Raw genomic sequence first — 16,748 nt, forward strand, 5'->3', positions numbered from 1 at the left:
CTCTTACCATTTTGTGGAGGGAAACTCGGTTATGGAGCTCCAGTGAAGTGGATGTGTCAGTCGCTTGTGGGGTTATAAGCAAGACGCAAGCCTAAGAGCTAACCCAAGAGCTTCACAAGTACCTGACACGTCCACTTCAGAATGGTGGGATATATATGTAATATCTTCAACCATAGATGCTGGTGCTCTTCTTCTTTAGAAGGTGGTGGAGATAAGTTGTACGATGCTCCTCAACACTCAGATCTCTTTGTGTTGAATTTGTAACTTTATGCTGCTGTTCAAGCGAAATTCTCCTCATCTTCCTCTAATGAGCACATTACACTACTACTGTGTTTAGAATTTCTATTTCCAGTCAAAAGTATCTCTCAAAACCGTCCTAAACGTATCAGAAACTCATTCTAATCTTCTGAGTTTCTGTAAAGATTCTGACTTTCTGTCCAAATCCACCCTAAACGACTTTGTTTACATCTTATTCCTTTAATTATGAAGAAAATATGAAATGATGGTCGAATTTCCCTTTGCAGTTTTTTAATAAAACACTGCGCCCAAGCCCAGAACCATTAAAGAGCCTTCGTTTTTAAGAGTGCTCTTTATTTAATGTCAGCTGGATTCATTGATTTGGCAAGGAGGTTCTGTAAATTCTGCCATACCAGCAAAAAGCGAACTTAATGCAGTGGTTCATAACGGCAGCAACGTAGACGTCAAATATATGATTTGATTAAAATCAAGAAAAACTTCAGCTTAAATGAATAAAAGCAAATGTTCTTCATCAGTCCAAACCCCCCCAGGAACATTCAGGACAACCTTCACTCAAGTCTATTTATCACAGTGTGCTCAGCTCACTTTCCTAGCTGTGTCCATTTACAGCAAATTAAAAAGACATGGCCTAAGTTCTGGTTCCAGGCCCTTGTGTTTTAAGCATCTTCTCAGGTTGATTGGAAACAGTGAGGTCCAGGCTGACGGCTGGGTCCCTTCAGAGTGCAACTGGAGAGAGAGCGTCCACGTTTTCCAATCCTGTGGTACTGAGGCCACCACGGAGACCAATTTCAGCTGGAATGCTTGGATAGGCCTGGTCTGAAAGCATCCAAAGCCTTCTCTGGGATGAATTTGCTATTTATGATGGAGGAGAAGAAGTTCAATGCTGACAAAGGGCATCGGACAAAAAAGCTATTATTCCATTTCGCACTCGCCACATGGGGTTTTACTGGTAATCTGATTCCTCGGTTTGTCGATCTTTTGCTCCCAACGGAATATGTGTGGTAAACCTGCTATTCTAAGGCTCTCGTGTTATTTTCTTTTCCCTTCATATTTCAGACTTCAGCGTCACACAAGTTCAATTTGAGGCTGTTTTTCTTGATTAGGTTCTTCAGTTCCAGTGTCCGGTCAGATCTTGGACATGGTTTTACTTGTGGGCTTTGGGAATGTGCAAAGTTATTATAACCCCAGTGTTTACAGACAACAACAAAGAGGTAAAGATAAAAAAGTGGACCCAAGTAGTGTATAATACACCATATGTCCAAATGTTTGCGGACACACCTTCTAATGAATATATTTAACTATGATGACACAGAAGTGCAAAAGCACACAAACAACTGTCCCTGTCCCTGCAAAGAAATATTGCCAATAGAATAGGACTCTCTACAGCAAATAAACATGAACCTAGTGGCACCATGCTGCCTAATGCCAGGCGTGGGCTAGTAGCATTGAGCTGTGGAGCAGTGGAAGAACTGTGTTCTCTGGAATGATGGGTGGTGGTGCTCCATCCAATGCTTTTTGGGACAAGTTGGAGAGTTGGGGATGATGTGAAGTTGTCATCTTTCAGCATCATGACCTCACTTTCACTGCTATTGTTGCTGAACGCAATCAAATCCTCACAGCCATACTTCTCCAAAATCGAGTAACCTGGAAAGTAGAGATAGTTACTCTAAAAAAGCAGGATAAACTCTGTTAAGATACATTTTACAAAATTACAAAATTATCAGGTGTCCCAATACTTTTGTCCATATAGTGTATGTCTAATAAAATCTATTTACAGACAAACATAGGTTACACAATTTCTTATTTAACATATAGTGCAATTTGACTGATGTACTAATGAATACCAATTAGCCATAACATTACAACCGGTGAAGGTGAAGTGAATAACATTGATGATCTTCATCTACAGTGGCACCGGTCAAGGGGTGGATAGCCCATATTAGGCAGCAAGTGAGCAGTCAGTTCCTGAACGTGATGAAGGTGGTGAAAGCAGGAAAAATGTCAAGTGTATGAATCTGAGACACTTTGACAAGAACCAAACTGTGAACATCTCCAAAACTTCATGCAGATCTTGCGAGCTGGTGTTCAGTGATCAGTACCTACCGAGGGAAGCACATCCAGTGAAGCAGCACCAAGTAACTGTTGGTCCCACCGGAATATGCTGCTAACCAGTTGGTGGCAGATACCAAAGGTGATCTTGAGGCCTTGCTAGGTCAGAGCAGTTTTGGTAGCACGAGGGAGAAGTACACAATATTGGACAGGTGGTTTTAATGTTATGGCTGATCATTGTACAGTGCTCTATATAGAGAGTAGTGAGCCATTTGAGCCTGTGACTGCAGCCCCAGTACAGCTTTTAACTAGTCTGCTAGCTCCACTGATGTTTTCAGTTCTCAGTTTCATCTCAGTTAGTATTTCCATCTACTGCCATGCCATGAATTTGTTTAGGACTGACGCTAATTGAGCCTGAAGTTCTATTTACAAGCAAAAGGCACCACTGGTCATGCGAATATCAGCAATATCAGCAATGTTAACATTGGAACACGCCTTGCAGAATCCATGAGCTGGATGAATGAAAACACGAGGCCACAAGAGGCTTCTGGAGCATTTTTATTCTTCTTGCTTATTGTTATTCAGTGGAACCTGCTCATATTTGCTCTGCCCACATGGACTCTGAATATGAAAATGTGACTGTATGAATGATAAGGCTGTAAGATTGAAATCTGATGATGGATGCTGGAATAGAGCAGAGCACAAATCCCTCACCTTTACAGCTATATACCTCTAGGCTAATCATACCTGTAGTCCTACATCTGAAAAGATCTCCTGAAAGATCTGATGGTTCATTTCTTTTCCAAGTAAACATCCACCACTGACCTGAAGACTCTCCAGGGCCGGACCCTAGGCCTAACGCCCCAGTAGCAGAAATTGTAGCTTAGCTCGATAGATCATAGCATTCTAGCCACCATTAATCAGTCTACATTTCTGACCTTAAGATTCATTTGTCTCTGTTTAGAGATGACCAGTGTGACCTTTGTGTGCACACCATGTCTGCTCATCATGACTAGCCACCAGGGAGGCTAGCCAGCTTAACCATTCCCAGATGGACTCATTGCAAAAATGTTTCACCTACACAGCCACATCCAGACCACTGTTGGATTCTCCCACACTTCAATATTCAGACTAGTATCTCATTCTCATTCTGGTTTGCGAGATATTACCATTTTTGAGGTTTCCTGTGGCCTGAAATGAAATAGACGACATGAAAACGCAGGTTTTTACAGAGCCTTAAAAACTCCTCAGATGCAGATCTGTACTGGGTCTAGCAGAAAATAGCTAGCTTGAACTCTTTATTGCATCCATATAAACCATGCGAAAGAATTCACATACGATAAGCCTACTTCTTATCGACTGTGGGTTATCTTCTCAGAAGTGCCACATACCCATAGTCTAACAAACATTTCGATTTGGTCCATAGCTTTATCTCTAAATATTCTTTATGTGGTTAAAACTAGCCTGGCTAAGTCTACTAGTCTGGTAAGATATGACCACAGCATCGATTTCCATGGTCCAACTAAGGTCTAAATTGGTCTAAGCAGGACATGACTAATGCATGTTGTCCTGAGATTGAGTCTTTTTTAATTTTATGTCACTTTTTGAAGTGCTACATGTGTGATGACAGCTTTATGACACCCAACAGTCAGAGTAACAAAAGGTGAAAGAGCTCAAAGTGACCTAAAAGCTTGTTAAATCAAATCAATAGCTAGTCATTTAGCATCCAAAACACTATATTTGCCGGTTCTGCTGTTTTTTCTAATCTTGCCTTTACTAACTGGGCTATTTTGCTGTTCAGACTTCAGAAAATCTGCCCTCATGCTGCCTTTGTATGAAAAAAAAACCTTAGCCTGGCTATTGTGTGCATGTCAGCGTGTAGCAACTGACACCACTTTCCTTCACGTAACAAGAACAGACGGACAGGTCTGAACATTTGAACCGTAAAATGGGGTTTACGATCAAGCCCATTCCGGTATTTTGCTTTCCGCTTCTGAGAGTCAGGAACAAAAAGACACAGTAGCCAAAGGGTCCAGCATGGGTCCAGCATGGGTCCAACCAAGAGGTCACACCTCAAGAGACTGGTGAACTTTGACGAGTGCAGAGAGAGAAAAAAAACAAAAAACATTGAGGGTAGATAAATACCACCTAGGTCAAAAGTCATCTCCATTAAGCTTCTTCAGACTCTCCAGTGTTGTACTTTGACTGGAGCTTTTTAAGTTTTATGTTTTTGTTCAAGACTAAAGGAGCTGGTGGAGTCTTTCCTTGGGTCACAGATGTGGAGGTGTAGTCCACTGGTCCACAAATGGATTCTTTCCATTGCTTTTCATCATATTCCTCTTGTTTTGACTGTGTCAAATCAGTGAGATGTCCCAGTAGATGCTGGTTGATGGTTTTGCTTCTCTCAAGATTACACAGCTTCTTTGCTTTGTTCTCCAGAGAATATACTTGTTGTTGACAAACGGGTCAAACAGTTCTGTTTGCCATGTGAAATGAATCAACGTTTGTTTTTTATGTCCAACACATGTTAATGTTCTTCTTGCTAGTAGGTGGCCTTCTTACGGACCCCACAATGCTCTCATGTGCAATAGTATGCGTGATGTCATGCTATGCTCAGAATGCCATTCTGTTCTTCCCTTACCTCCTGACTCTTTTCTGATTTACTGTTCCCACACCTCCTTCTATAACTGATCTGGAATCGCCCTGGTCTTTGTTCTTTACTGCCCTGCTTCACTAGCGAAGCCCTGTGGTTTAATTGCTCGTTTCTCTTCCCCTTCTCTCCATTCAGGGACCTCTTGGCTTGGACGGTAAACCCGTGAGTACTCCTACCACCTCCCCCACTCACCCCACTTCAGCTTTGACTGACAGCTGGGCGACATGTGCACATATGTGATGCAGTGAGAGCTTGTAGACATAGCTGTTAAAGTGCCTGTAGAAGAGTATTCAGTTTCAAATGCTCTGCGCTGTGAGATCTCTGTGGTTGGGCAGAACTAACTGCTGAGCAGAAATATTGGACACAGGTAGGACTAGGCTGGGGTCAACGTAATATTTGAAGCTCAAAATACCAGGTTAGAGAACATATGCCATTTCTGTTCAGATCATATTTTAAATATATTTGAAATATTTGTTATATTGGAGTCTAACCAACTTAAATTGTTGGGTGATTCTGGCCAATAGGACGCCATTTGTACATCCAGCATGTATACATTTATACATATACTAAACGGATAAAAGTATTGGGACACCTTATCATTCATTGTTTCTTTCAAATGGTTTTGGATTTGATTGCATTTTAGCGAGACAAGAGTGTTACTAGGGTCAGGATGTTGGATGATCATCACCCCACTTCATCCTCAACTCCCCAACTCAAACGTTTTGATGGGTCACAGCTTAATGCTGGGGGACCTAAAACCCCTTTTAGCCCACGCCTGGCATTAGGCATGGTGCAATAGGTCAATAGAGTCCAATTGTATTGGCAATATGTCTATACAGGCAAGCTGTGTGTGAGTGCGTGCAGTTGCACATCTGTATCAGCAATAGATGAATGCATTCCTTAAGGGCTGTCCACAAACATTTAGACATATAGTTTAGGTTATTAAAATTGTGGAAAAAGTACAGAAAAGTAGAATTGTACAAAAGTAGAATTGTGTTCTTTAACTTTTACTCAACCCTTTTACCCAGACATTCCCATATTGTAAAAATTATCAAATGAATAAATGGCAACCGAATCCTGGAATGACCCTAAAGGAAAGCTGAGACAATATATGGACAACTGAATTCAATTGGACCAAAATGAATAGAATGGAAGTGACTAACCTTGTGTATTTTACCTACCACAACAACCTCACCAGCCCAGATAGTCGCAGACACCATTTTTTCTTCTCAAATACTGGGTTATATGTGACCTCGCTCTAATAGCAGCATCAAATCATGTTAGGTGAGGATTCCACCAGTCTCTGAGAGACTCTGAGAAATGTCCTGTCCACTCTTTGAGAGCTTTGCTGTTTCAGATTGAGAACTGAGTTTGAGATCTGGTGATTTTGCTGGTCAGTCAAAATGTCGCAGATGTTCCATCATGTTGAACCAGTTAGACATAGGTTTGGACCTATAGACCTCTCAGTATAGTCCTCTCTCTGATTCTTCTGACTTGTGAAGACCTGACGTTTTTCCATTAGCACAAGCACTTATCTGATCCTTGCTGAAATGTCATTTTCTGCAGTGGTCGTTTTGTGGAGGGAAACATACTCAGCGGGGGGTTGTTTGGTTTGAAACCTCTACTGAAGCCACTTAAGGATTATTAAGAAACCCATTGGTGGTCCCTCTACTGCATCATTGGAAATAACCATCTTAGGATCCATCATATTTTAAGATTGTAATATTCCATTGAGTTTTGGTACTGAAAATGTTGATGTTTGCTCTGTTCTTCTTCCTCTATGTCTACTTGATCCTGTGTCAACCAAAGGGTGCTCCTGGTCCTAAAGGAAGTCAGGTAATTTACATATTTTTGCCTCATTCATCTGTTTGAGTCTTGACCGCAGATTTGAGAGATGTGTCTTGTCGCCTGGGAAAGGTTGACACGTTTCCAACTTTGGCTGGATTGTATGTGCAATTAGATAGTGAAGTTTCAGTAGCAGCCTCTACACCCATCTGGTAACTGTTACCCCATGCTGGTTAAATGGCAAAGCGTGGTTTTGCCCCTATGTGGAGACAGAGGATTTAAAAACAACATGTCTAGCTTTTCCAGCCATTTATCAGCTAAGATACTGTATAGAGACAGACCACAAAGTTCTAGTCTCCATCCATCTAGCCACAAATGAGATGGAAGTAATGGATTACACAGTAAAGAAAGAAGCTCATCACTCTTAATTCCCATTCTTCCACATGGGTCATCTTCCTAGGGCCCCTTGTTTCTCTCGCTGTCTTTGCCAAGGGAAAGCCATTTATCTATAGCCATCTAAACTACTTAGACTGAGCGGACTCTCTGAAAATGCATCTCCTCTGTTAGACCTCCAAACATCATCAATCTGTGGTTCGCCGTGCAAAAGAGATGTCAAGATGTTTTGTTTCACGCTCGAGAAAAATTCAGCTGTGAATCTTAACCAGGTGTGATATTGGCCGAAGTTGGGGTTTGCCTCAAAGCCCAGCTGTATCTCCACAGGAGGCAGCTTGAAAGTCACCTTCTGCTTATCTGGAGCTTCACATGATCCGAACCCTACTGCAGCTCTTCAGTCTGAGAGCTTCTGTATTTTGTACCAGATGACACCTAATGTCAAGTCAAGGTTTACCACCTGCTCCCTTGTGCCTCCTACTAATCATGACACATTCCACAAGACTTCAGAAGGTTTACTGTGATATCTGGCACCAAGACATTAGTACAAGTACTTTAAGTCCTGTGAGTTGTGAGGTGGGACTTCCATGGTGCCGGTTCACCCCACAGGACCTGCCTGATGTTTTGGAGATGTTCTGAGATGTCTGTCATCTAGTTGTCACAATTTGTCCCTTGTCAAAGTGGCTCAGATTCGTACGCTTGAACATTTGGACAAAAGTATTGGGACGCCTGCTTGTTCAATGCTTCTTCTGAAATCAGGGGTATTAAGAAAGTTAGTTGGAGTAACTGTCTAACTGTAGGCTTTCTACTAGATGTTCAAGCATTGCTGTGAGGATATGGATGCATTTGGTAAGAGACAAGAGTTAGTAAAGTTGGGATGTTGGATGATCACCACATTACCCCATCCCCAACTCATCCCAAAAGTATTGGATGGAGCACCATCCATCATTTTAGGGAACCGTCTCAATGCTGGAGGGGCTTTATACAACTTTCTACAGGGATCTGTGTCACCAATGGGTGCAACTTAGTAGCAGTAGAAGGGGTGTCCACAAACATTTGGACAGTGTACAGTGTACTTGAACTGAGGTCCTGTACAGGGTAGTCAATAAACTGTTTTTAGGTAACTGATGCTATCATATCTCCTCCCCTCTCTCCTCTCCTCAGGGACCTGCTGGACCGAAGGGAGATAAGGTAAAAATTGATACACATAAGTGACCTCAGCACACCCAGCACACGTACAGAACCCATCCATTAGCCCATACATCACCATAGGCCCACACCTACAAAGGTAATCACCTCTCATTGTGCTCCCACAGTCTTCTCCATTTCACGACATCCAGATGTGTTTCCAGACCGTCTCACAGCAACCAGCACGTTTACTCCGTGTTGCCATTCTTGCACACGGACACATGAACGATACGACTCGCGAGAGAAACACTGGTAAACAGAACCAGCCTCGAAATATTCCTGTTGATTAAACGACCCACTGGCGAGAGCCATATGGAGCCATTGGAGTATGCCCGATTTTCCCCTAATCAGTTTTCCCTTGTCAGACTCATTGGGACGCAGGAGCGTGCCAGTGCTCCCAACGTGAATCGCTTTAACCACTGTTCCACAAACTGCTCCTGTCTTTTATCTCTCTGTGGCTTTGACTTTCCTAAACGTACCACAAACAAGCCTGATTGAGGCTAATGAACATGCAAATACAGGTACAGACAGAAATCACAGTGCACGGCAAAAGAATCAGTGTTTAAACTCTATTTTAAAGCAACATTACAGCATTTTTACCTTAAAATAGCAGCTTCAGAATCATGTTGATGGTCCACTGGCTGTAATACAGAGGAAAGCGTCTCTGAAACACCGTTAACTCTGCGAAATGTGTCCTCCGCATTTTACCCATCTGTGGTAGTGAACACACACACTAGTGAACTAGGGACAGTGAGCACACACACACACATCCAACTCCAGTGGCTCCAGAACAAAGAGGGTTAATGGCCTTGCTCAAGGGCCCAACAGTGGCAGCTTTCCAAGCCTGGGTATTGAACCCACAACCCTGTCGTCAATAGCCCAAATCTCAAACCGCTGAGCCACCACTGCCCATAGTGTAAAACTACTGTAAAATCCTGTAATACTCCTCTACCGCCTCAGTCCACGTTCATCATTCACTTTCAGTGACAGTTCTGTATCTCTCAGCTTGTCAATAAATGCATGTGTAAAGCATGTGCTTGTTGAGGGGACTGTAGGGGGAGCCCAGGAGCTAGAAACAGCAATCCTTGCGTAATGATGCCTTTCTAAGAAACCTTTTAAAAAATGATGGTACTGACGGTGTTGCCCATGATGGTATTGATGGTTGTTATGGTGATGTTCATAAACATTGTCTTTTTTTTAGGGTGATCAAGGAGAAGCTGGCCCAAGGGTAAGTTCTCACAGATATACAGCAAAAAGTAGATAATATTTAATATTTAACTTGTTCTTTTGAGGGTGCACACTTGAAGTATGGCCATAATACAAGCCTTTAAAGGGTTTAAAGGGTTTACTCAGTGGTCCACATGGTATTCTTACAATAGACAGGTATGTTTCTCAGTCACCAAAGCACCTTAAACCAAAGCATTATTGCTCTTGTGGCTGGCCCAAAGTCATCCATAATCCACTACAGCAGCTGATGCCTAAGCAGATCCCAGCCGACATGCTCATGTGGGGCTCGCGTGGGTGAAACATGAGCTACCTGGGTTCCAGGTAGGTGTAGGCTCTGAGTGGGTTTATACATGTGTTGTTACTGGTACCCAGTTGGGCTTCTCAAATGGGCCCCACTGTTATACCCAGTGTACAATCCTGATGGGACCCAAGTTTACCCTCCCTGGTTCCATCACCGACCCTGGTGGGCATCCATATGCGGGGACAACATAAAACCCATGCACAAAACCTTCTGGTTTCCAGTTGGGCAACCCATGCTGTATGGCATGATTCTATACTGCCAGTTCCCCAAGGTACAAGCTTGAGAGTCTACAAAAAAGGGTCCCTCATGTCCAATGATGTACCTTGAAGGACCACTATGTCCACTTTTCCATGATGGACATGGATATTTAAAGGCCTACCCCTGTTCAGGAGTCAACAGTGTTCCCTTCCTAATGGTACTGTAGATGTACTCTTGAGGGTACCACCTCATAACAACAGCATTATCACTCCAGTGACAGTGTGGTGCCTTTTTTTCGGAGAGTGATAATACAAGGGTTTTATTCAGGGGCATTATACCATTCCAAATTCCCACAAATGCGCCTACTAGTTACTTGTGGAACACCGTCAAGTGGTTTCTCCACACATATCACATCAGCACCACCCTGTAATCACCGGAATAAGTGGATACACACACAAATACCCCCCTTTATATGGCTTCAGGGATGCAGTGAAGAGTAATGATCCATTACAAATCTGGGATCAAGGGAAAGTGTGAGAGGAATTTTGACAGCACTTCAGTTCATTTATTAATGTCTGTTTAGCTTTTATCTTCACTCTCTCACCCCCCCCCCCTCTCTCTCTCTCCCTCTGTCACTTTCCCCTTTCTCTTTCTCTGTGAGGGTCTCTTTTCTCGTGCACTAAACCCCCTTGAAGCTTAGTGATGGTAGCAGGGGAAGTGCATCACTTTGAAGCTGAATGTCTGATTGTGTAAGACAGAGGGCTCAGTGAGCTGAGCATGTATGTAGTCTGTACATGTGTGTGTTTTGGGTTTGTTTTTGTACATTTGCAGAACACTGTACTGAGGCTATGAGAAAGGTCAGGATTTATGATAAAGGTCAAGATTACAAACTTCTCACTGTTACACAAAAACTTTGTATCTCCAAATTGTCACATTTACAGGAGAGGGAGAAAACCTTCTTAACTTTCAATGGAAGTCAATGTAAAAAGATTTCATTCCAAGTCATTTTGGAGCATTTCTATTGGTCCGTTCATCATAAAACTCTGATATAATATAAAGAACAACTGCCAGATTCACTTTCTGTCCAAAAGTGAAAAACTGTAAAATTGAAGACACAATATTTAAATAGTATATATTGACCCCACGACCCCATGTTTTTACACTGCATTAAAAAAAACACACACAAGTGTGTGTGTTGCTCAGTGTGTGTGTGTGTGTGTGTGTGTGTGTGTGTGTGTGTATCTGAGTGAATATGACAGAGCAGAGTGAAGCTGCAGTGTGGGAAACCTCAGCTATTCCACAGCCCACCGCAGTCTGGCTAACACATCCCTCATGGCCAGTCTCTCCCTCTCTCCCTCTCTCTCTCTCTCTCTCTCTCTCTCTCTCTCACAATAGATCTGCCTCGCACATCCTTGTTCACCTTGTTTTTACAAACCTTTACTCCGTACTTTCCATCTCTTTTCTGTCTTACCCACTTTTCCCAGAGAGAGAGAGAAAGAGAGATAGAGCGAGAGAGACAGAGACAGAGCGAGCGCTATCTAAGCGAAGCTGGCACGGCTGGTGTTTAAAATCTCTGGCGGCAGACGTTCTGATTTTCCTGCTGTTTCCCAGACTATCGTCTCCATTACTGTCAGCAGGACAATTCAGGCCTAGCTGGACCTCCGTAACTATGGTTTACAGCAACAAACACACATGAATATGTCGTTTCCAGCCACTGATCTGATTCAGGAGGGCAAAATCAACAGCCTTGAAATATTCACTCATATTGTGTTTGGAACACATGATACGTTGGAAAACAGTAAAACAGCACTTTGTGTTTTATGAGTTACAATTATATTTTATAATCAATTTGAGCAATTGGGGCATACCTGCACTATAGTAGGCCATTATACTCTGTCTACTCATAAATTCATAACTACTTGGTGTAATGCTGAATATATGTACATGAATAGATAACGGGATATATATATATATATACAGATAATGTTTAGCAAATTAATTATTAATGATAGTTTTGTCCTTTATTTGAAATGTGAGTTTTTGAATGTGAAATTCTGCAAATTACAGGTATAGCCACTATACACAATTATCAAGGTAAATTAATAAAATCATAGACACTTTCAAATGGACTTGGTGGCAGCAGCAATGTAAGATTACGTACACAGGTGTGGCTGCTAAGAGGAGTAGAACTCAATTGTGATCAACAGGTGGTCCATCGGTTCTGCGGTTGACTTTGGGATGTTCAGAATCTAAATACTATTCCTCATTTTCTAAAGAATTGAGTTAAAAAACATTGTATTATACATGTCTTTATTGTATTCCACTACATTGCAAATAGTTCCTCCAATGATATTTGAAAAACATAATTTCAAGATATGAAGACATTTTAAATTGTGATGATGCATTAACCAGTTTCTTAAATAATCATGAAATAGTGGTGAAACTATGGTGCATTATAATATTTTTTAGTTCCAAATGACACAAAATTAAACTGAATGACATAACAGTGAACCTTTACACAACTGAATTATTCAAAAGAATAAGAACCTAACTGAATCAAACCATAATAACATTTAAAATTTCTGGTGCATATGACAATGTTGTTTCAAAAGAATCGAAAAAAAACGTATGGTGATTTTTTTTTCTAAATCAGATTTTTGTGAAAGTGTAAATGTGGTGAAAAAATTAGCATTTTTTTAAAAACTGAATTGTTTTACACAAAATCAGGTAAATTCACATTAAATCAAATCATGGTGAAATTCGAAATTTTATGATGCACTGGTGTTTTTTAAAGAATCAAAATGAAATAAAAAGTAAATTGTGGTGAAATTTTAACTTTTATGATATATTGAATTATCATTTCTGAAGGAATCAGAATTAAATTAAATCAAATTATGGTGAAAATGTACATTTAGTGAAAAAGGTGTAGAAAAAAATTCTATTGATTTCTTAATGGAATTGTTTTACCAAAAATCAAAATCAAAACGAGCCAAATCATGGTAACATTTGAAATTTTATGATGCATTTTTCTTTTTAAGTATCTGTATCAAATAAAAAATAAATTAAACTGTGGTAATATTTGGACTTTTATGATACATTGGATTATTATTTCTAATAGTTAAGGAATCCGAATAAAATTGAATCATACAATGAAATCTAAAATTGTGTACTGCACTGAATTGTTTCATTGTAGTAGTTTGATGTAGAATTCAATTATTTTGAAATTATGCAAATGAATTGAATTATTATTTCCAAAGGACTCTGAATCCATTGTAAATGAATCTGAATCCATTGTAAATCCATTTTGGTGAAACCAGCATCGGGTAGCATCAAGTGGAATTAAAACATTCATGATAAACTGAATCATTTTCTTCACCATAAAATCAAACTGTGGTGAGGTCAGAGATTACATTCTAGCTATGAAAAGAAGGAGCTGATGAAAATGCTGAGTGGTTGATGTGCTCTGTGATGAGTTATGTCCATCCTCTACTTTAGGGTCAGGCCACTCACGCAGGCCTGCACAGTAACCAGATTCTCATCAAGGTTTGTCCCTCCTCTGACTCCGTACCCTCTGGCCTTAGGGATTCTATCTCCCAGGGCCATCTCTTTTCCTGCTTCTCCACTATCCTGCTGACCACAGATGACCTCACTGACTTGTCCGGTTTTCTCTGTGTTCACCTGACGCCTCTTTCTCTCCACCGAAAAAGTGCAAGCTCTGTAATTCTGCCTTCAGACGTAGCTTATCTTATTTCTGCTCTCATCTTCCTTCCTCGTTTCTATCTGTGCTTTTCTCCTTCTTCCTGCTCACGACCGCTCAGATGGTCTTTCCCCGCTATGACCACGGCTTCATCTCTGCTGACCAGCCCACCTTCCAGAGACGTATGCTGAAGGTAGCATGAGTGCAAGGCATGTCGCTTTACTTCACTGAACTGCGCCTTCTCCCGCACTAACTGTAACTATGTGTGTGTCTTGATTATGTGTGTGTTTATGCCGTATGTGTGTTGTTATCAGTTAAAGACATACGTCACCTTTGATTAACATGGACAGCCATTGGGATACTCTGTCCTGAACTGTCCTGTCCTGAAAACCCACTGATTTAAAGCTCACCGTTAATCAAAGCAAAGCCATTGTAGAATCTGATGCACTTGAAATGCATGGTGTACTATACTAATACTGAGTAGGGCCTCCTTGATTTTATCTAGAACCTTTTAATACCCTTCAGAGGAACAGTGTGTCTTCATCTAAGAACATCCCAGCTGTGAGAAAACGCTCATAAACTTTATGAATGAGGCACAGAGACTCTCTGTTCTCAGCTGTGTCCAAATACTTACAGGAAACTTCCTTTCCTGTCTGCTTTCCTCGGTTTTGCCTAATCCGTAGCTCAGGACCAGTCTTACTAAATACTGGCAGAGCTGACTAGCAACTGGATCTATATGAGCTACAGATCAAGTAATTAGAACAAGCACCTGGGACACTGTCCTCTGTTTATTTCTGGATGGATTTTGGGTATTAAGCATTTTTTAATTCCAATTATTATTATATTCACGTCTCATTCAATGTGCAATGGCCTTAATTATTAAAGATCATTAAGACCATAAGAAACAGTCAGTGAACATTTGTTTCCCAATGTGTGGAATCTCTTAAGAGCTAGTACAAGCAGTAAACACTAGCAGCATATGCAGCCATTGCATGTTTCCCTTGTTTGCCAAAGTAAAAGCATTGCAACTTCCACTGTGACCTTAACTTCAGCAGTTGGGCAGCAACATTTTACAGCTGCACATTTCTGGTAATTCAGCTCAGATCAAACATCAAAACCGGGATCAAGAACAGGCAGCTTTTCCTGCAACTTCATTTAAATGAAAACCAGCCAAACAAAACGGCCCGCAGTTGTTGTAAATCCTATGAGCTGGTTGTGAAATCAGGTTGGAAATGATGTTTCAGCCAGGAGTTAAGTTATTGCCCATCACTAATAGAGAAATATGCACATACCTGGCATTACTGCTGCAAGGCTTCTGTTTCTGTGAGGATTTTCACCCCCAACTCCTTGACTTGCCTGTTAACCACATGTTCGTTCTTTTATTTCCACCAGGGTGACCAAGGACAGGCTGGTCCACCTGGCCCTCCCGGACCTCCGGGAGCACCAGGACCAAGAGGTCCTCCTGGGAATACTGGGAAGGATGGACCCCGTGGACCCATTGGAGAGCCAGTAAGACTTACTTATATGGCATGTGTTGTTTAAAAAATAGAGTGGGGTAGGCAATTCTGGTCCTGGAGGGGCGGATTTAGTAGGCCTGTTAGAGCAAGGTAATCAGCTGGACTCCGGCCCCTGTTGCCCACCCCTGCCTTAGGAGTTCTTAACTTATCTTAAATCAGATTCCAATCTGAGGAATCAAGCACAGTTTTGGTTGAAAGTTTACTGTCACACATCATAGACATGAAGGTCATGAAAACGTTTAGGATTTCAGTGGTTTGTCAGAACTGTTTCTTTTTCTGGGGCAGAATAAGTGACAACATGCATCTTTAATAGAAACCAACAAAAAGGTTTCATTTTTGAGTGGTTCCTGAAATGATCACAGTGGCAAATTTATATTATACACACATGTGCATAAATGTACATACAGTACACCTAATATTTGGAAATGTGTCCCTTAGCAAGTTGCACCTTGACCAGAAGCTGCTGGCAGAATACTGGTTGGATATTTGACCTTGTCGGCAAAATAGGTTCAATTAAATGTGTTGGTTTCCTGGAATAGACCTAATTTTAAAGCATAGCCCACACATAACCTCAACAGTGTTGAGATCAGGACATTGGGAAGACCATTATAAAACCTGTGTTAACCTGCTTTATCCATTTCACTGCCATCGTTGATGTGTTTGGGATCATTGTACTGTTGGAAAACCCAATTGTGCCCAAGACTAGCTGACGGTTTGAGGATGCAAAAACATTCTGTGATAGTTCTCTCTTCATTATTCCAACTACTTTGTGCAATGTACCAGTTCCTGGCAGCAAAACAGCCACAGAACATGATACTACCACCACCATGCTTAACAGCTGGTGCAGTGTACAGTGTTGGAGTTGAGTGGCATGGAATTTATTTCACTATTAACTTTGTTGGCTAATCACTGCAGCCCTATTTACAGCATCCCCCAGTTTCCTTTGTCCTTACATGAGCTTTTACATGTTCAGTGCATGATTTCAATTTTACATCCATGACATTTACAGCCTGTTGGCTTCGTCCCTGGGTTCCACAGATTGGCTCATAAACGTTATGTGCCGTGGGGTTAAACACACCAGGGGAGCTCCTTGGACACCTTTGTAATCTCAACATTCTGCAGCGGTGACCCAAAGGCCTTAACAGAAAAAAGGGGGCAAATTCAGTTCATCAGACCCCACTGGGGCCTCCAAAGCCACAGCCTATACCTAATACACTGTGACTTAAACAAAGCTAAACAAAAAAAAGGAGATTCTAAGGATTACGACTCATCTGGTTTTGGTAAGGACTGGCCACAGTGTGTCTCTGCTACTGCTGCATGTCCTGGGACAGGCTGGAGAGAAAAGTCTCAGGCTCAGCAGTTTTCCCATGGCTCTGAACACACAGACATGGCCCAGGGCTCTGTCTTGCATTGCCCTCAAGATGAAGCCGGTTTCCAGAACTTCAGGGTTACATGAAGAGCAGAAGTGCGACTGTGGCAGCCTGA

The 16,748-nt window shown here is 41.6% G+C and overlaps 1 protein-coding gene across 1 annotated transcript in view; it reads left to right on the plus strand.

Annotated features, from left to right (window-relative positions):
• col23a1a (collagen type XXIII alpha 1 chain a) overlaps window positions 1-16,748 on the plus strand; it is a 163,730-nt gene that overhangs the window by 122,972 nt on the left and 24,010 nt on the right. Inside the window, exons 6-11 of the mRNA XM_072663642.1 lie at window positions 5,096-5,122; window positions 6,770-6,796; window positions 8,300-8,326; window positions 9,525-9,551; window positions 13,868-13,939; window positions 15,139-15,255. Of these exons, the coding sequence (XP_072519743.1) occupies window positions 5,096-5,122; window positions 6,770-6,796; window positions 8,300-8,326; window positions 9,525-9,551; window positions 13,868-13,939; window positions 15,139-15,255 (297 nt within the window). The remainder of the gene's footprint in view (window positions 1-5,095; window positions 5,123-6,769; window positions 6,797-8,299; window positions 8,327-9,524; window positions 9,552-13,867; window positions 13,940-15,138; window positions 15,256-16,748) is intronic.

The sequence above is a fragment of the Salminus brasiliensis genome, chromosome 19 (assembly GCF_030463535.1).
Source record: "Salminus brasiliensis chromosome 19, fSalBra1.hap2, whole genome shotgun sequence".
Lineage (NCBI taxonomy): Eukaryota > Metazoa > Chordata > Actinopteri > Characiformes > Bryconidae > Salminus > Salminus brasiliensis.